Genomic DNA, 21848 nt, shown 5'->3' on the forward strand with positions numbered 1-21848 from the left:
GACAGACTTTAAATATTTTTCTTACAAACTTAGGAAGAGGCTAGAATAACAGGTTTTGCGTTGGAATGCATTTTCTGAAGGGCATAAGCTGCAAAACTCAACTGTGTGTCATTATTTAGTGACTTTAATCATGAAGTTACCAAACAACCACAAATGTTATGAGGGACAGACTCTAAATATGAGGCAAAAATCTGGACAGTTGACAGGTATGAAATTATCTCTAAGGGACACTAAATTCAAACCTATTTTATTTTATTTTGTGTTTAAAATATTTTATTAAACTTTTAAAATGGTTCCAAAGAATAACAGGATTTGAAATATAATAAAATAAGTGAATAAACTGAAACATTTTTTTTAAATATGAAATAATACAACTACTTAGAATATATACAAAATGCCTGAGACCAAATTATTAGTAACAAACACGATGTGTAAAAATGCTAAAAACAAATTGAAACATTCTCATCTTATACATAAATAATTTAATGAGGGCTAATACTTTCAACCAAGGAGTATTCTTAAATTTGTTAGGGTAAATCGTATTCTATTTTACTGCTGTTTCTTTCATTTTATTTTTTAGCTGTGATTTTGTTGAAGTAAAGGATGAAGGATGCTGATGTTAAAACTGTGATGATTCTGATTGCTTTGTCTGTAGATGCTAATGGTATTCAGGTCTGTTGACAACCACTAAAAATTTATCTGGGGTAATAAGAGTTTATCAAAAAGTATAGTGGCAGAACCTACACGTTTATAAAAAAGCAGTTGCATTAAGTCATCATTGGAAGGGCAAAGTACTGGTTTGATTTTAATGACCGCAATTTGGCCCGGTCAAATTTGGAAGCTGCACTTAATGTACATTCATTTTTGAAACTGCTTATCTAGATTTAGTAGTGCTGACAAAGATCTTAAGGGGTATTTTTTCTTGCGTATGCATCTTTGTTGGCATATCTTTTTTTTTTTTTTTTTCAAAATGTAGCTCCTTTTATGTTGGTAAACCCAAATGTAAAGTAAAGGCTAAATATTTATGAACATTTACTGAATATAAGGAAAACGATCATACAAGTGCTTTATTTAGACAATGAAAAGTAATGTTGAATGTAGTTAAAGGGAATGATATTTTTGAGTCTATCGGAAGCTAAGGAGATAAATGACAAACTGGCAGTTGTTTTTGAATGCATACTTACAGGAATGCTTGACTTAATGATCATGTCAGCATCAATAGACACTTAAGATAGCACTTTTTAAGTTGAGTTAGTACATTTTTTTATGTCAGATTACCTGTGTGATGTCATTTTTACGATCATGCATGACTGGTGTTTCTTTGGAATTTATATTATTTTCTGAAGAAGCCTAATTTTTTCCCTTACTGGGCAAAATTGTATTTTTAATAAAACCACTAACATTCAAACTACCGGCATCTTGTTCCATTACTTTTGTGTGTTTGTAGTATTTACGGTCATTGGAGGAGGCTGTACATGGGTGCTTGACTGTGTGAATGACTGAATTACTTTGCTACCTATGTGCTACTTGTTTTCTTTATAGAAAAAGCACAACTCAAACAGAGGTTCATCTGGAAAAACATTTATTGTACACAGTAAATTGAGCGCTTTCGTCCCTCTGATAGGGGACTTCGTCAGAATAAAAAGTACAGTTTTGTACCTACCATAAATGTAGATGTTCGAGTGTTCACCCTGCTGCAGTCATCACACTTGGGTTATCCTGTCGTCAGGTGGTCCCACAGTCAGCCGGAATTCCAATGTCTTGGTCCGGCGTCGGTTGCTGTCGTCTCTTCCCTGACGTCAGTACGCCAGGAGTATATATAATGCAACCGACACCATTTTCTTCAGTTTTTCTTGCCCCAGATGTCAGTTGCCCCCAAAAAGGTAGTCAGAAATTAGTACCAAAAGGAGTAACCACAGCACAAAATCCCTTCAGCTATAAGCAAATACATCAGTAAGGCATAGAAGAGATTTAGTCAGTAGATCAGAGGGGATGGAGGGGGGGGTAACCTGGACTGCAGCAGGGTGAACACTCGAACATCTACATTTATGGTAGGTACAAAACTGTACTATGTTCATCGTGTTACCCTGCTGCAGTCATCACACTTGGGTAGAATCCCAAAGCTAAGGTAGGGGGGAGGTATCATAGAGGGTTAGTGGAGGCTATAAGGCCCTGCAGAACTGCAGTGGCGAAGCCCGCCCTGGACTTTGAGTAAAGAGGTAAGTGATAGTGTTTGGTAAAGGTGTGTACTGAACTCCAAGTTGCAGCTTCTAAAATTTCCTTGGTTGGAACCCCCCTGAGAAAGGCTGTAGCGGTAGCTGTTGCCCTGGTAGAGTGGGATCTAATGGTAGCAGGAACTGGTTTCCCATGATGGGTATAGCAGAAACGTATGCAATGACCTATCCATTTAGAAATGGTTTGCTTTGATATAGCCTTCCCTTAAGAAGGTGTAGCATAGGATACAAAGAGCTGGTCAGATTTTCTGAAAGCCTTAGTTTTGTCCAAATAGTAACAAAGCTGCCTGTGAATGTCCAAGGAATGCAGGAGTCTCTCACCTTTGTTCTGTGGATTGGGGAAGAAGGTGGGTAAGTGGATGGTTTGATTTAAAGCTACACTGGAAACCACCTTAGGCATAAAGGAAGGATTAGTTCGTAGAGAAACTCTGTCTTGATGAAAAATGAGGAAAGGTTCCACTGCCATTAGTGCCTGTAGCTCTGAGACTCTTCTAGCTGAAGTTATTGCTAGGAGCAGGGCAGTCTTCCATGATAGGAACTGTAGATCTGCAGAGAAAGCTGGTTCAAAGGGAGTTAGCGTTAGTTTTTCCAGAACAAAATTGAGGTCCCATGTTGGTGTAGGAGCTCTCCTGGGTGGTCTAATGTTTTTTGCCCCTCTGAGGAACTGCCTTAGAAGAGGATGTGAAAATAAAGGTGGATCCTTGTTGTAGTGAGCTGAAATAGCCGAAGCTTGGATTTTAATTGAGGAAAAGGAAAGTCCTTTGTGCAACATCTCAGCTAAATACTGTAGAATGTGAGGCATGTGAGGCTGAATTGTGTCTTGGCCTTTAGCTTGGTTCCAGGCACAAAACCTTTTCCATTTGTCCGAATAAGCCTTCCTGGTGCTTGGCCTCCTGGCTTCCAGAATAACATCCAGAACTGCTTGTGAAAGAGGTGCTGGTTGGATGTTTAGATGATTTGTCATGCAACCAGATTTAAAGTTTTGAGCTGGCTGTGAAGAATCTGATTGTTTTGTTGTGTGAGCAAATGAGGGATTTGAGGCAATATCCATGGTGGGCTGTGGGCCATATTTTTCAATAGCGGACACCAGTGCTGGCATGGCCAGTCTGGGGCTATGAGAATCAGTCGTGGTCTCTCCTTTTTGACTTTCAAAAGAACCTTTGTGAGGAGAGGCAATGGAGGGAAGGCATATACTGTCAGGTTTTTCCAACTGAAAGAGAGAGCGTCCACTTTCCAAGCTTGATGGTGAAATGTCCTTGTACAAAATTTTGTCAGTTGATAGTTTTGAGGACTGGCAAACAGGTCTATGACTGGAAGGCCCCATTTTTGAGTTATCATTGCAAATATTTGTGGATCTAGTTTCCACTCGTGGGGATCCTTGATGTTTCTGCTGAGGTCGTCTGCCAATGTGTTCTTCTGTCCTGACAGGAATTGAGTTTGTAACTGGACTTGGTAGGCCAGAGCTGTGTTCCATAAGGTCATTGCTTGCCTGCATAGAGGGTAAGAATGTGTACCCCCTTGTTTGTTTATGTACCACATTACTGTGGTGTTGTCCGTCTTTATTGCAAGTTGTCCTGGATGTAATAGATCCTTGAAGGCTGTCAGCTTTCTGTACAGCTAGCATCTCTTTTTGATTTATGTGCAGATTTCTTTGATCTGCAGTCCATAGGCCTTGAATGCATTGTCCTGCCATGTGTGCCCCCCAGGCATAATCTGAAGCATCTGTTGTGATAGTTTGCCTGGCTGGGGGCAAGGTGAAAGGCTGACCCTTGTTGAGGTGACATGCCTGTGACCACCATAGAAATTCCTGTTGTAGGCAGGGAATGAGAGATATCATTGTGTCCAAGCTGTGGCTGTGTTGAGACCATACGCTTTTTAGGTACCACTGCAATTTCCTCATATGCAGCTTTGCAAATGGTATTATTAGTATGCAAGATGCTATGAAGCCCAAAGCTTGCAGAATTTTTCTTGCAGTTAATTGGGTCTTTGTTCCCATTGTCTTGAAATATTGAGTCAGTTGTAGTTGCTTGTCTGGCGTAAGATAAGCCTTCTGGGCCGCTGTAATCAAGCTGGCACCCAGGAATGTCATTTTTTGTGAGGGTACTAGTTTTGACTTCTTTTCATTTACTGTGTACCCCAGGCAGTTTAGTAGATGCTTTACAAAGGCCAGATGATGTAAGAGAATGTCTTTGCTTTCTGCTTGGATGAGGCAGTCGTCCAGGTATGGATATATTTGAATTCCTCTTTGTCTGCAGTATGCAATTACTGGTGCCAGGCATTTTGTGAAAATTCTAGGCGCAGTAGATAAGCCAAAGGGCAGTGCAGAGAATTGGTAATGGGTTGAACCTGCAATGAAACGGAGGTATCTTCTGCAACTTTGTCTGATAGGGACATGCGTTACTAGCCATGCTTCCTTGCCCAACATGGGAAGTAGCTGCTGTAGTGTTAGCATCTTGAATTTGGGTATTTGTAAGTAAGTGTTTAGAATTGAAAGGTCCAGAATTGGTCTCCAGGCATTGTCCTTTCTGGGCACTAGAAAGAGTCTTGAGTAAAATCCTTGGCCTTGCTCTCGAGTAGGTACCAGTTGAATGACTCTCATGTCCATGAGAGCTGTAATTTGCTTTTGTGCCTCTGCCCATTGATTTTGTGGCAGGTTTGGCATTCCTCTTTTCATTGGCAAGGTGTGAAAGTGGAATCTGTATCCTCGTAAAATTATGTCTAGGACCCATTTGTCCTTTGTGACAATGTGCCAGTTGTCTGCAAAAAGTGCGAGTTTTCCCCCCAAGGGGGCTGCCAAGAGAGTATTGCTTGGCCAGATGAGGTGCAAGCCATTGAGTTTGCCTTCTGGTGGTTTGAGACCTGTTTTCTCCTCCCTTCTGTGTTGTAGAGCCCCATTGGCGAGGTTTATACTGGGCTTGTGGTTGTCCTCTGCCTCTTGGGCGTCTGTATTTACCCTTCTGTGGTCTGTCAGTGGCTGGAAAGGACCAATTTTTTGTTGGCCAGTTTCTGCTGAAGCGAGGGGGTTGTACTTGTAGGAAATCTTTGACTGTCTGCATAGATTTTGCCTTATCTTCCATTTTCTTTAAAACTTCTTCTGCTTTAACTCCAAAAAGAACATCTTGCTGTAAGGGAGCATCTAGTAGTTTTGCTTTAACATGATCAGGCAGAGTTTGTTCCTTTAACCAAGCATGCCTGCGTATAACAGACCCAGTGACAGCTCCTCTGCAGGAGGCCTCCAAAGAATCAAACCCACATTGTAAGGTATGTTTGCCCACCTGCTCAGTGGCGTGCAACAGATCCTGTACTTCTTTCAATTCAGATTGTTGAGGGAGAGAGGTTATTCTTTGCTTTAACTGAGAGATTAGAAATTGCTGATACTTAAGCATGTGAAATTGACAATTCAGTGCCCTCATAGCTAGTGTGGCTGAGGTGTAAACCTTTTTCCCCCACCTGTCTAGTGCTCTGGAATCCCTCTCAGAAGGTACTGGGTTTTTAGCCATAGAAGCCTTAGCCCCATTGGGACCCTGTGAGATAGTCTCTGGGTCAGCTACAGGGAGTTTGTAAAGAAATTTGTGGGAATCAGGCACTCTATAGTATCTGTCAGGCTTAGCCAGAGCAGGAGGTAGAGAGTCTGGGTTGAAACTGGATTCTAAATAGACATCATCCACAATGTCCAAAACTGGTGGGATGGCAAGTGGTCTGTGTTGGGGGAGTAAAAGAAATTCTCTGAGCCTTTTCTTTGAATCAGAGTATTCCTGACCTTCCCAGTGAAAATGTTCCCTCATAGTGTGTAAAGTTTCCCCAAAGGAGTAGTCTTCAGGAGGAGAAGCTGAGGGAATAGAGTCCTCAGCATCAGAATCTTCATAAGGAGAGAAGGAGTAGTCTTGGTCCTCAGAGGAGTCTGAAGAAATGGACATTTGCTCAGAGGATGCATAATCTTCCTCTTGTCTAGGCCTTTTGTCAGGAGGGGGCTGGGAACCCCTGATTAAAGAAATCAAATCTTCAGCCATTTTGAGCATCTGTTTCTTAGGCATGGGGCCTTGAACAGGAGACTGAAGTGCAGTCCTTTTAGATTTAGAAGGAGTCTTCAACTTAGAAAACGTTTTAATGCTGAGAGTCGTCGGTCTGAAAACGCCTTCGGAAACCGATGGCGTTTCTGTAGTATTGACGTCTTTTGTAGCAAAGTCGTCGGAAGGGCCTGAAGTAAAAGGGTGCGTCGTCCTGGTACATTCCGTCAAAATTTCCGTAGCAGTCTCGGGTTCCAGATCTGCGGTAGTCAGGGGCTGCTTCGGAGCCTCACTGAGGACCAGAGAACCAGAGACCGGATCGGCCGAGGCCTCGGAATCTGGCTTAGGCCTGGGCTGTCTGTCCTTATCCCTTCGTTTTTTGTGCACGTCGGTAGTCGGTTGCTCTGATGGCATGGTGTAGTTAAATTTCCTACCGAAGTAGTGTCGTGCGAAATCGAAGCGTCTTTTAATAGTACGCTTATTAAACCTAGCACAAAACCGACAAGAAGTGACGTCGTGGTCTGGGCCTAGGCAAGGTATGCAATAAGAATGAAAATCCTTATGAGGTATTTGCTTCCCACAAGAAATACAATTGTTAACTTTTTCTGACATCGGTCTGAGGCAAGAAAAGTTTCCCCAATGGGGTACTTAGCTTTATAGACGACTTCGGTCTGAAATTCGAATTCGAAAATCTCAGGAGTCGGCCGACCGGCACTTGCGAACTGCTTCTGCTTCGGGCACCGCGCGGCAAGAAAGACAGAAGAAAATAGCGTCGGTTGCATTATATATACCCCTGGCGCACTGATGTCAGGGAAGAGGGGACAGCAACCGACGCTGGACCAAGACTTTGGAATTCCGGCCGACTGCGGGACCGCCTGACGACAGGATAACCAAGTGTGATGACTGCAGCAGGGTAACACGATGAACATCATAAATTCTCTCAATTTTAAATACCACAGTTCATCTTGTCATTGGTGCACAGGAAACCAATGAATATGAATTATAGATGTTCTTCGTGTTTCACTGTTGCAGTCATCACACTTGGGTTATCTGCCTGCAGGTAGCCCTCAGTCGGCCCGAATACCAGAGATTTAGTATTTCTGCGTCGGTTGTTGTCACTCCAGGACTGATGTCAGGTCATCAGGGGTATAAAAACAGGCAGCCGACGCCATTACATCAGTCTTTCTTGCCGAGGAGCCTGAAGCAGAAGCAGTTCACACAAGTGCTGGTCGGCCGCTACCTGAGTTTTTGTTTCTGAATTGAATTATCCTGAAGTCTTCTAAAGCTAAGTACCCCATTGGGGACCCTTTTTTCTTGCTCTGACCGATGTCAGAAAAAGTTAACAATTGTCTCGCCTGCGGAAAGCAAATACCACACTGATATTTCCATTCTTACTGCGTCACCTGTTTAGGCCCAGACCATGACGTACCTTGCTGTCGGTTTTGTGCCTTGTTCAGCTCCCGAACTATTCATCATTGGGCCCTTATTGTCACTAAATACTTTTGTTCTCGATCTCCATATTCCGAAATGGCTTCGGTAAGCTATCCGACTACCGATCTTCCTAAAAAACATAAGGATAAAGACGGAGACATACTGCACAGGTCCAAAACTACCGACGCGTCCCGCCAGTTCACCGGTAGTCAGTGAGGCGCTTTTGCAGCCCCTGATGCCCGCCTCAATAGATTTGTGAGTCCGGTATGGCGTGAGACCCTTCTTCGACTACTGAACCTGTGGATGTCTCTACCTTGGATGGGTCCAGAGCTGCTGAGCAGGCACCAGCGTCTGAGGAAGTTCTTTGCACTGCCGATATTAGACACAAACCAGAGACTTTTTTCGCATCTTCATTTCCATCTAAAACTACCCAGATGTTCATTGTGCATACAGCTGCAGTCATAACAGATGCTTTTTCCTGCCGTCAGGCGGGTCCTCGGTCGGCCGAATTCCAAAGTCTAGGTCCGGCGTCGGTTGTCATCGCTTCTTCCCTGACGTCAGTGCGACAGGGGTATAAAAGAACCAGCCAACGCCATTTTATTCAGTATTTCTTGCCGCGCGGTGCCCGAAGCAGAAGCAGTTCGCAATTACGAATATCTGCAACCGAAGTCTTCTTGAAAGCTAAGTACCCCGTTGGGGAAACTTTTCTTGCCTCAGACTGATGTCAGACAATGTTAATAATTGTATTTCATGTGGGAAGCAAATACAGCATAAGGATTTTCATTCCCTCTGCATTCCTTGCTTAGGCCCAGACCACGACGTCTCGGCCTGTCGTTTTTGTGCTACATTCAACAAACGCACCATTAAGTGTCGGACGGAGTTCGCCCAGCACTTTTTTGGCAAAAAATGTAACTACATAATGTCGTCGGATACTCCGACTCCAGTTTTGACTAAAAGACGCAAAGATAAGGATGGACACACGAGGTCCGCGGCCTCTACCGACACCACGCCAAAGCCGACTACAGGTGGTCCGGTTCTCAGTGAGGCGCCTACGTAGCCCCTGACTACCGACGACACTTCATTGGCGGTGTCTTCTGTTCCCGAGGTCGCAGGCTCTTCGGCCCACACCCCGACTACAGATACCAAGCCACTCTTGGCGGAGAAACTCAGAGTTTAGACAGGTCTGCCTCCTCTCAAGGTCTCTTCAGGCCTTCCTCTTCTTTTTCCATCAAGGCTTTCACTAAGTCTAAGACAGCCATGCATTCTAAAAAACAAACCCCACAGGGCCCTTCTCAAGGCCCCATGCCTAAAAAGCAGATGCTCAAAATGGCTGAGGACTTAATTACTCTTATCAGGGGTTCTCAACCCCGGAAAAAAGGCCCAGAGTGGAGGAAGAATCCCCCTCCTCGGACCAGGCTTCCACTATTTCAGAACATTCTGATTACCAGGAACATTCATACTCCCCTTTTGAAGATTCTGATGCAGAGGAGTCCATTCCCTCTGTCTCCCCCCCTGAGGATTACTCTTTTGGGGAAACCTTGCATACCTTGAGGGAACACTTCCACTGGGAAGGCCAAGAGTACTCAGACTCCAAGAAAAGGCTTAGGGATTTTCTCCTGCTCCCTCAGCACAGGCCTCTGGCTATACCTCCGGTCTTAGATATCCTAGATGATGTGTATTCGGAGTCCTGCCTTAACCCAGACTCTTTACCTCCAGCCCCAGTCAAGCCTGACAGGTATTACCGGGTTCCAGACTCACACCAATTCCTATACAAAAGCCATGCGGCTGACCCAGAAACTATCTCACAGGGCCCCAAGGGAATTAAGGCCTCCTCTGCTAAAAATCCATTACCTTCAGAGAGGGATTCCTGAGCTTTAGAAAGGTGGGGGGAAAAGGTCTACACCTCGGCCACCTTATCCATGAGGGCATTAAACTGCCAGTTCCATATGTTAAAGTACCAACAGTTTCTGTTATCACAGGTGAGAAGCAAAATGTCACAACCTGAACAACCAGATTTGAAGGAGTTGCAGGATTTAATACATAGTGCAGAACAAGTAGGTAAACATACCTTGCAATGTGGTTTTGATGCTTTAGAGGCCTCATGTAGAGCTGCTGTTACAGGATCAGTCATACGTAGACATGCTTGGCTCAAAGAGCAAACCTTACCAGATCATGTCAAAGCTAAATTACTGGATGCACCTCTGCAAAGAGATGTATTGTTTGGTGTTAAAGCTGAGGAGATATTAAAGAAAATGGAGGAAAAGGCAAAATCAATGCAAACAGTGAAAGATTTCCTACAGGTACAACCTCCACGTTTCAGTAGAAATTGGCCTTCAAAAAATTGGTCTTTTCCAGCCACGGACAGACCCCAAAGAGGTAGATACAGGCGCTCAAGGGGTAGAGGGCAATCTCAATGATCGTTTAGAGGCAGACAATGGCAAGCACCTACCCAAAGAGGTGGTGAGGATAGTTCACAGCCATTCAGAAAGCAGAACCAATGACTTTCCCCTTTGCATGCCAAGCAAGGCTCAAATGGCAGCACCTTTAGGCGGAAAACTGGCATTATTTTCAAAAAATTGGCATATTGTCACAAAAGACAAATGGATCCTGGACATTATAGACAGAGGCTACAGATTCCACTTTCACACCCTTCCAAAAATAAGAGGCATGCCAAACCTGCCACACAATCAAAGGGCAGAGGCACAAAAACAAATTTCAGATCTTATGGACATGAAAGCTATTCACGAGGTACCTGCACAAGAACAGGGTCAAGGTTTTTATTCCAGACTATTCCTGGTACCAAGGAAGGGCAAAGTTTGGAGACCTATTTTGGACTTATCCATCCTAAACACATTTTAAATCGTACCAAAATTCAAGATGCTCACATTACAGCAGCTTCTTCCCATGCTGGGCAAGGAGTCTTGGCTGGTAACTTTGGACCTCAAGGAGGCATACCTGCATGTCCCAATCAGACAAGATTGCAGAAGATACCTCAGATTTCTTGCAGGTTCAACACATTATCAATTCTCTGCATTGCCCTTTGGCTTATCTACTGCGCCCAGAGTGTTCACGAAATGCCTGGCATCAGTAATTGCCTACTGCAGACTTCAAGGGATACAAATATACCCATATTTGGACGACTGCCTGATCCAAGCGGACAGCAAGCACATACTTCTGAAACATCTGGCTTTTGTAATAAGGTTGTTGAATTCCCTGGGATAAACAGTCAACAAAAAGAAATCAAGGCTAATACCCTCTCAAACAATAATTTTCCTGGGTGCCAACTTGGATACAAGCACCCAGATGGCCTACCTCACGCCAGAGAAACAAGGGCAACTAACTCAATACTTCAGAAAACTGGCAACCTTCACCAGGCTGACTGCAAGGAAAGTCCTGCAGGCTCTGGGATTCATGGCATCTTGCATCCTGCTAATCCCATGTGCAAAGCTGCATATGAGGAAACTTCAATGGTACCTGAAAAACCTATGGTCTCAGCACAGCCACAGCTTGGAAACAATAATACCACTAATTCCATGTCTTCAAAAGGAATTTCTGTGGTGGGCTCAAGCATGCCAAAGAATCACAGGTCTCCCATTCTGCAAGCCTCAAGCATGTCAAATCATCACAACAGATGCCTCGGATTACGCCTGGGAGGCACACATGACAGATCGGTGCATTCAGGGCAGATGGTCCCAAAAGGAAAAGCACCTACACATCAATCAAAAGGAAATGCTAGCAGTAATAAATGCTATTATAGCTTTCAAAGACCTGCTGCATCTAGGCCAGCTATTGATAAGGACAGACAACACCACAGTAATGTGGTACATAAACAAACAGGGAGGAACCCATTCATACCCCCTATGCAGGCTAGCCATGTCTCTTTGGAACATGGCTCTAGAATTGCAAATCGAGCTTCAAGCACATTTCCTGCCAGGCAAGGAAAACACGTTGGCAGACAACCTAAGCAGAAATATGACAGATCAACACGAATGGAAGTTGCATCCTCAAGTTTTTTTCAAAAATAATTCAAGCATGGGGAAGGCCAGACATAGATCTCTTTGCCTCCCACAGAAATCACCAATTGGCAAAATTCTGCTCAAGGACCTTTCATCCACAGGCCTGGAAAGTGGACGCACTCTCTTTCAGTTGGACAACAATGACAGTTTATGCCTTTCCACCTCTTTCTCTGCTGCCCAAAGTTCTATTAAAAACCAGAGCAGACAGACCAAAGATGATTCTCATCGCTCCAGACTGGCCAAGGCAACACTGGTACCCACTCCTGAGGAGCCTGACGCATTCCCCACCATGGATCCTGCCTCTAATGCCTCTTCTACTGACTCAGCACAACTTCAAAACTCTTCACAGTCAGCTGAAAACACTCAATCTAGCCGCATGGAGGATTCCTTAAAATCACAACAGACCCTACTCTCCAAGGAGGTACAGGATGTCATTTTGGAGGCCAGAAGACCTTCTACTAGAAAAGCCTACTCCGCCAAATGGAAACGGTTTTGTGCATGGAATGAGAAAAAGGGCCAGAATCCTGGAATACTGAATTTACCTCAAATATTACAGTACCTAGCTGAGATGCTAAGCAGTGGACTTTCATTCTCTTCCATCAAAATCCATGCCTCAGCCATTTCTGCTCAATACAACACTGATCCTCCTTTATTCTCTCACCCCCTCTTAAGACAGTTCCTCAGAGGGGCTAAGAATATTAAACCCCCAAGGAAACAACCAGTGCCTGCTTGGGATCTCAATTTCATTCTAGAGAAACTGACTTTGCCTCCTTTCGAGCCATCTGCCTCATCAGAACTACAATATTTGTCCTGGAAAACAGCCTTCCTGCTGGCTATCACCTCAGCTCGCAGGGTTTCGGAACTACAAGCCCTCATGGCTGTGCAGCCTTTCATCATTTTCCATCAGGACAGAGTTTCCTTACGAACCAATCCTTCCTTTATGCCAAAGGTAGTATCCAGGGTAGCCTTGAATCAAGCTATCCACTTACCTACCTTTTACCCCAATCCTCAAAACAAAGGGGAGAGACTACTACATTCCTTGGACATTCACAGACAACTACGTTATTATTTGGACAGAACAAAGCCTTTCAGAAAATCAGAGCAACTCTTTGTGTCCTATGCTTCAGGGGCTCAAGGGAAGCCTATTTCCAAACAGACAATCTCAAAATGGATAGCCCACTGCATACGCTTTTGTTACTCTCTTCATGGTAAAACTGTACCTGCAGGCATCAGGTCTCACTCCACAAGGGCCACAGCTACCTCTGCAGCTTTCCTCAGGGGGGTTCCTACCAAAGATATTTTGGAAGCTGCCACTTGGAGTTCTGTGCATGCTTTCTCCAAGCACTATCACCTGCCTTTATACTCCAAATCTAGAGCAGGTTTTGCCACTGCAGTTTTGCAGGGCATCCTGGCTCCTCCTAGTTCCACCTAGTGCCTACCTCCCCTTTTTTAGCTTTGGTATTCTACCCATCTGTTATGACTGCAGCTGTATGCACGATGAACATAGTACTGTTTTGTACCTACCATAAATGTAGATGTTCGAGTGCTAATACAGCTGCAGTCCAGGTTTCCCTCCCTCCTTCCCCTCTGGGACAGGCCTAATGGCTAACACCTCCTCATACAACCTGATTGGGGTATTCTTTTATGGTGTATTTGCTTGCATTGCATTATTACATATATTTATGTATTGCCTTCCTTCTGGGGGCACCTGACATTTGGGGCAAGAAAAACTGAATAAAATGGCGTCGGCTGGTTCTTTTATACCCCTGTCGCACTGACGTCAGGGAAGAAGCGATGACAACCGATGCCAGACCTAGACTTTGGAATTCGGCCGACCGAGGACCCGCCTGACGGCAGGAAAACACATCTGTTATGACTGCAGCTGTATTAGCACTCGAACATCTACATTTATAGTAGATACAAAACTGTACTTTTCTAAGGCCAAAGCACGAGCTACACCTAAAAAACAGACTACCCAAACTAAAGCACCGGCTTCCTTGCCACAACATCAAATGCTTAAAATGGCAGAAGACCTTATTATGCTAATTAGGGGAAGTCAGCCTTCCCCTGCTAAGAGAAAAAGAGACCAGTCCCTAGCAGCTTTAACAGACCAAGAGTTTGACAAATCTGAGGTATCTGATTATGTAGACATGCCTTTATCTGCTTATGAAGATTCAGATGCAGAGGAATCCGTTCCCTCTGCTTCTCCTTCAGAGGATTTTTCTTTTGGTAAAACCTTACATACTTTAAGAGAGCATTTCCACTGGGAATGCCAAGGCTATCTTCGGTCCAAAAAGTGACTCAGAGAATTTCTAGATTTGCCACAACATAGGCCTTTAGCAATACCCCCAGTCCTGGATGTTGTGGATGATGTCCTTATGGAATCCAGTCTAACTCCTGATACTTTACTCCTTGCTCCTACAAAACCAGACATGTACTACAGAGTTCCTGACTCTCTCAAATTCCTTTTCAAAAATCCTACAGCTGACCCGGAGGTTATCTCTCAGGGGCCTAAAGGTATCAAAGCAACTACAGCTAAGAATCCCATCCCTTCGGACAGGGATTCCAGAGGTTTAGACAGAAAGTATACACTTCTGCAACTCTCGCCATTAGGGCTTTGACTTGCCAGTTTTACATGCTTAAGTACCAACAACATATCATGGAACTTGTTAAGCAAAAATTAGCTACTTTTACAGATTTTGCAGAAAATAAAGAATTACAAGAACTTATGCATTCTGCAAGCCAAGTCAGCAAGTATACTTTGCAATGTGGCTTTGACGCCCTAGAAGCATCTTGCAGGGCAGCAGTCACTGGTTCTGTACTGAGAAGGCATGCTTGGCTTAAGGAGCAGACCTTGCCAGACCATTTCAAATCAAAATTACTAGACGCTCCTTTGAACAAGCACAATCTGTTTGGTAACAAAGCAGAAGAGGGTCTTAAAAAGATGGAAGAAAAAGCTAAATCTATTCAGACAGTCAGATTTCTTGCAAGTACAGCCTCCTAGATTCAGTAAGCATTGCCCCTCGAAGCATTGGTCCTTTCCAGCTCCCTCAAGGCCATCTCAAAGTAGACCCAAGGGAAACGGACCCCCCCAGACTACAGTCTCAGGGTATGCAGAGATCTAAGCAATGGAGTGCCTCCACTTCAAAAACAAGGAGTGCTAAGCCACCCCCTTATGGAAAGAATTCACAATGACTTTTCAACTCCTCTCCCCACCTCTGCCCAACTGCTCATGTCCCTAGGAGGAAAACTTGCCCATCATGCAAAAAAATGGACTTGCATCACCAAAGACAGATGGGTCCTTTACATTGTATCCCAGGGGTACAAATTTTACTTCCACTCACTGCCAACCCAAAAAAGGTTCTCAGACCTTCCTCCAAACCAGTGGGCAGAGGCACAAAACCAAGTTAAGTCCATGCTCTCCATAAGGGCTATTCAACCTGTCCCTGCAGAACTGATAGGTCAAGGGTTCTAGTCCAGGCTTTTGCTGGTACCCAGAAAAGAGGGCACTTGGCACCCAATCCTAGATCTTTCCATTCTAAACACCTTCTTGGTGGTATCAAAATTCAAAATGCTCACCCTTCAGCAACTATGCTGGCCAAAGATGCCTGGTTAGCCACCCTAGACCTAAAAGAAGCCTATCTGCACATCCCTGTCAGGGACTCATGCAGGAAATACCTACACTTCAGGGCAGGATCTATGCATTATCAGTTCTCTGCACTTCCCTTTGGCTTATCCACTGCTCCCAGAGTATTTACAAAATGCTTCGCTCCAGCCATTGCTTATTGCAGACAGAGAAAAATTCAGATTTACCCATACTTGGATGATTGCCTGATTCAGGCAGACAGGAACAGCTGTTGCAGCACGTGACCTTTGTATAGAACCTTCTATCCTCCCTGGGGTACACTATCAACAAAAATAAATCAAAACTAGTCCCCTGCCAAAAGATTGTATTCCTGGGAGCAAGCTTGGACATAGCATCCCAGATGGCATTCCTTACTCCAGAAAAACAAGCATATCTGACAGGCTGCTTCACTCAAATGTCCACCAGAACCCAGATATCCACAAGGAAAATCCTGCAGGCCCTAGGGTTCATGGCCTCTTGCATCCTACTAATTCCATATGCCAGACTGCATATGAGGAAACTTCAGTGGTACTTAAAAAGTCTTTGGTGTCAACATTCTCAGAACCTGGAAACAGTCATGCCTGTCATACCTTGTCTAAGGACAGAGTTTCTTTGGTGGGCAGCAGCATGCAACCACAACAAGGGACTTCCTTTTTCTCAACCCCACACTGCCCAAACCCTAACCACAGATGCATCAGACTATGCCGGGGGGCACACCTGGACGACAACTGCATTCAGGACCACTGGAGCCCAAGTCAAACTCTGCTGCACATCAACCAAAAAGAGGTGCTAGCTGTTCAGCATGCTCTGACAGCTTTCAGGTCCCTACTCTCACCAGGACCCCTGCTTATAAACAGACAACACCACAGTTATGTGGTACATCAACAAGCAGAGGGGCAACCCACTCTTCAGGCTAGCCATGGCCCTGTGGAACACGGCCTTGGACATGCAGATTCATCTGCAAGCTCAATTCCTGCCAGGCAAACAAAACTCTCTGGTAGACAACTTAAGCAGAAATCCCCTAGACCCACACGAGTGGAAATTAGACCCCAGCACCCATCAGTATTGTAATCCAAAAGTGGGGGACCCCAGAGGTGTACCTCTTTGCCTCCCCCTGCAATCACCAGCTCAGCAAATTCTGCACCAGGACACCTCACAGCAGGGCCTGGAAAGTGGATGCCCTATCCTTCCAGTGGGAAAACCTCCCAATCTGTTCATTCCCCCTCTGCCTCTTCTCTCCAGAATATTAGTCAAGATAAGACAGGACAGACCAAGGACAATCCTGATTGCCCCAGACTGGCCACGCCAGCACTGGTACCCACTATTGCGCAGCCTGTCACCAGTGCCACCCTGGCATCTACTGCAGATCCCAACCCTCCTCACTCAGCAGGGGGGGACAGATCTTGCATCCACAGCTACAAACCATGAATCTTGCAGCCTGGCTTATTCCTTAAATTCTCCCCCTGTGACCAGCCTAAGCAAGCAGGTGCTGGACGTCATTCTTGAAGCCAGAAAACCCAGTACAAGGAAATCTTATGCTGATAAGTGGAAAATCTATTGTTCCTGGACTCAGTCTAAAGGAGAGGACACAGCACTGCCCTCCTTAACTCTAATCCTGGATTACCTAGCAGAACTACTCTACAGAGGCCTATCCTTCTCCTCCATTAAGAGCCATGCCTCTGCCATTTCGGCTCATTACAACATTGAGCCACCTCTCTTCTCTCACCCTCTTATCAAACAGTTCCTGAGAGGGACAAACAACTTAAGGCCAGAAAGGAGCGCACCCAACCCTGCTTGGGCCCTTAACTTTGTACTGGAAAAGCTCACGCTACCCCACTTTGAGCCTGCAGCGTCAGCAGAGTTAAAATTCCTCTCTTGGAAAACAGCCTTGCTTCTGGCTATCACTTCAGCTAGAAGAGGGTCTGAGCTACAAGCACTTATGGCTGTGGAACCCTTCATCATTTTCCATGCTGACAGGGTTTCCCTCAGGACTAACCTTTCCTTTATGCCTAAAGTGATGTCCAATCTATCCATTTGCCAACCTTCGTCCCTGATCCTCAAATTAAAGGCGAGACGATCCTGGACTCCTTGGACGTGCACAGACAGCTCAGATTCTGCCTTGATACGACTAAGCCCTTCAGGAAAACTGACCAGTTACTAGTCAGCTTTGCACCAGGGGCAAAGGGCAAGGCCATTTCAAAACAAACAATTTCCAAACGGATAGCACACTCCATCCATTTCTGCTACAAGCACCATGGGAAACCAACCCCTCAGGGGGTCAGAACACATTCCACTAGGGCAATTTCTACCTCTACAGCATTCCTCAGGGGAGTCCCTACCAGGGACATCCTGGAAGCTGCTACCTGGAGTTCTGTACACACCTTCACCAAGCATTACCACCTGCCTATCTTTTCCAAATCCAGGGTGGGTTTTGAACAGCAGTCCTGCAGGGTATAGTAGCCAGCCCCAACTCTTCTTGACTGCCTCCACCCTTTCTTCAGCTTTGGGAATCACCCCAAGTGTGATGACTGCAACAGTGAAACATGAAGAATATAGTACAGTTATGTACACTTACCATAAATGTAGATGTTCGAGTGTATTCACTGTTGCAGTCCTGATTTCCCTCCCTTCAGCCCCCTTGTCTCTCTCTCCCTCTCTCCTCTCTGAATCTATTACTCACCCCTTTCAGGGGTATTGGTATTTACATTTTACTGGTGGTATTTTCCCCACCATAACTTAGCTCCCTATTTGGGGGGGGGGGTGCTCCTGACATTTGAGGCAAGAAAAACTGATGCAATGGCATTGGCTGCCTGTTTTTTATATCCCTGACAACCTGGAGCAACAGCAACCGACGCAGAAATACTAATTCTCTGATATTCGGGCTGACTGATGGCTACCTGCAGGCAGATAACCCATGTGTGATGACTGCAACAGTGAATACACTGGAACACCTACATTTATGGTAGGTGTACACAACTATACTTTTTGTTTTCCCTTTATAAAACCAATCAACAATAAACTTGAATATAAAAAAATTGATTTAACAAAACCTTATTCCAAATAAGAATGGGGGGAAAACTATAAACCTTTGTTAGGTGTTTGTATACCTGATTGTTGCACATGATTTTTTTGTGTGATACAAATTTCAACAAAGCTTGTATTATTCAACATGGTCCTTTTTGGGTAAATAATAAACATTGTAGAAAGGAATTGGAGTATATTCAGAGTAAATAATGATGTCAGTGCTGTGTTAGGGGACAAACCTATCTTTATCAATAAAATTGGCACAAATCTGAAACGATTATTAGAAAACAAGAAAAGTAATGGAAGTATGGTGTCGAGAACTGGCAGTAAGGCTTTTGTGGTAGTTGTAATCAATTTTCTTATATAAATTCTAGTCCATGTATTATTTTAACCAGTTGAATGCGTACACAAATTTATTTCAAGAAAGGAAATTGCACCACCAAAAGAACAGCTTATTTGGCAGTGTGTGATTTATGTGGTGTTTTTGTGTAGGTAAGACGGATCATTTAAAACTCTAATCTATTAACATTTAATTGATATTCAGAATAAGAAAGACACAAACACTTTGTATAAACGTTCACTTGTTTGTAGTGGGTTTAAGACATTCGGTTTTGGTATATTAGAAATTATATAAGTTGACACCAGGGTTGGAAACTGGAAAAACATACCCAATAAAGAAGAACTAAAGTGTCATCTTAAGCTTGCTGCAAATCTTCCACCTGGACTGAACAACTTTTTCCTTAATGACAGTTCTAAAAGAAAAAGCCAACAGATTAAAAGGAAATCTGTTTTCAGGTTTTTAAAATATACTTTCTTTAGTGTTTAAGTAACATTATTATTTAACACAATAATTTTTTGTTTGAAAAAAGTATAACTATTGCTTTGGTTTTATTTGGTATAAGGTTTTGTTAAGTCATGTTTTTTGCATTCAAGTTTATTGTTGATTGCTTTTATAAAGGGACAACACATGATAACTAGGTGAACTCTGGTATTTAAAATTGAGGGAATTTGTCAGAGGGGCGAAAGCGCTCTCAATTTATTGTGTACAATAAAAGTTTTTCCAGCTGAACCTCCAATCGATTTGTGCTTTTGCTTTGGATGAGCTTTTGGATTTTAAGCACTTATTGCACTGTTGATTGTTTCCTTGTTTTCTTTATAGGCTCATAGGCAAGTACCAGGCTAGCTGCCCTTGAGGGCCATTTTAAGCTTAACCATTTTCCCTTTTTGTGCTCAAATTAACCTCTCCCATTTGGTTAGAGATTGGCCTTGCTCATCCCATGGTTGATAATTATATATTAACCCTATTGAGAATAACTGGGATCGTACCATAGATAGTTTGAGGGGACGCACAGGATAAAGCATTTAGGAGCTGCCTCTGGCCATTACTAGTACAGGGGGACAGTCCTGGATAAACTCTGCTTCCCATCCTTGGATCCAAGTTGCTTTTAAATATGGACAGGGATGAACTTTGTTTTATTTAGATGGGGAGTGTTTTCCAGAGCAGTGGTACCCTCTGTGAAATATACCTTTCCTTCAAACCATTCTGTTGCTGTTGCAGAAGAAGTTTATATTCCTAGACTGGGTATTTATGATGTCATTTCACTTGCTGATGTGAAATAAATCCATCAGTAATGGGTCAGAGGATTTCTTGTATGCCAGATACAGGTCACCACTTAGCAGTTTGTAGGATACTGAGTATAATGACAAGGGTTTGAGTCGGTCCATGTAAGACATGTTTAGCCCTTGTATCCTTTTAATAAGGTATCTCTGTGGACATTCTTTATCCTTCAGTTTCTATTGCCACAGGCATAGTACCTAAGTATAGGTATATTATTTGCATGTGGTCATTGCTTTGATAAATCATTGAATTTGCTGCTATGTTTTTAGCACGCGTTCATTTTCATTTTGTATTTTTAATGGTATTCATTGAACTGGTAAAATATATGCATGGACAAACCAGATCTGTATCAATTGTAGACAGTGTCTCAAACAAGGAAATAATGCTCAAATAATACAAATCTTGTGAAATTGTCACTGTGACAGTTGCTCATCTTAATTCTATATTTTGTGTTAAAACAGTGATTAAAAGAGTCTTTTCAAATTACATTTGTATTTTACAGGTCTGTAATAAGTTCAGATTCTACCAATAAAGAGAAGAAATCGACTACTATGGACCATGAGCTTGGCTGTAACCCCCACTGTGTTTTCCTACACCTGTTGAACAGCATCGCATTTGACCATGCAGTTCTTCTTGACTATTTAATTTCTACAGAAACGTGCTTTCTTGAATACCTTGTTAGGTATCTGAAACTACTTCAGAAAGACTGGCAACATTTCATCAGTGCTTGTGAGTTATGTCAGACTACATTTAAAAATACCTGCTGTACTCCTTTTGTTCCTAACATCACAAGTAAAGAAACAGCTGATATTAGTTATAATTTAGACTCGAAGACCGAAGGCAGTAACTTAAAGGTTCCAACTAAGATAGTTTTGTCTTCTTCATGTACCTCAGAAATCATGAACTACCCGTATGACTGTCGGCCAGTAGTTCCTGACGTATCGTTATGTTCACTTAATAGTGATTCCGTGAACCCAGTTCTTCCTGCTGCTCAAAGCCTGGTAGATTATGACATCTCCGATGATTCTGAGCCAGAATTGTCAAAAGAGGCATCTCTAGCAGAAGTAAAGCAGCCACACTTCATCCCCCAAGATAGCAATGTGCTGAAGGAACATGAACATTCATTTTTTATGGTTGCAAAAAATGAACTATGCATGATCCAGAACCATAAAATGACAGCAAGCATTGAAGACCATAATAGTTCAGTGTGTTGCAGAGCTGAAGAAGATCTGGGTAACACAGAGACCTTTGAAGATCTGCATGTCAGAGCATTTAAGTGTTTAAGGGACCTGCAGAACGCCATTGCTAGGTTACATTGCAAAAAGTTGTTTCCATATAATCCAGCAGCACTGCTAAAGTTACTTGGAAATGTCAAATCCCTGTCAGAAGTGTACTAAAGGAAAAGCTAGTTGTTTAACTAACTTTTAAGTGGCATTCAGAACATCATGAATGATGTTAACTAACTTTTGAGTGGTATTCAGAACATCATGAAGAATGAAAAAAAATAAATGTATAAAAATAATTTGCAAATTCATGTTTAGAATTGTTGAGTTTGACCTTTTGAAACTATCTAAAGTAAACCAATGAGTATGTTTGATCCTCGAAGATATCAATTATCAGAGGGTTTTCATCCATGTATGACCACTACTTTTCATGTATTTCTGTTTCAGAACTGGTCATTGTATGTTAATATCGTTTAGTTTTTGTTCTGTTTGTCCACTGTAGGAACAGTAACATCTCAAGCTCCATGTCTTCCATTAATGTCCATCATGAGAAAAATTCAAAACACATTTGTTATAGACAAAGGGGATCCATTTCATAGGATCATAGGCCATTACTAGGCTATCAACCCATATGTCATTTCAAGCCTAGCAGTTTTATCTAATGTAGTAA

General features: G+C 43.3%; 1 protein-coding gene across 1 annotated transcript in view; it reads left to right on the plus strand.

Moving 5' to 3' along the window:
* Nucleotides 1-21564, plus strand: part of LINS1 (lines homolog 1) — a 578944-nt gene extending 557380 nt beyond the window's left edge. Inside the window, exon 7 of the mRNA XM_044078688.1 lies at nucleotides 20458-21564. Within this exon, the coding sequence (XP_043934623.1) occupies nucleotides 20458-21352 (895 nt within the window). The 3' untranslated portion in view covers nucleotides 21353-21564. The remainder of the gene's footprint in view (nucleotides 1-20457) is intronic.
* The last annotated feature ends 284 nt before the right edge of the window (nucleotides 21565-21848 follow it).

The sequence above is a fragment of the Protopterus annectens genome, chromosome 7.part1, assembly GCF_019279795.1.
Source record: "Protopterus annectens isolate FY-2018-M chromosome 7.part1, PAN1.0, whole genome shotgun sequence".
Classification (NCBI taxonomy): Eukaryota; Metazoa; Chordata; order Ceratodontiformes; family Protopteridae; genus Protopterus; species Protopterus annectens.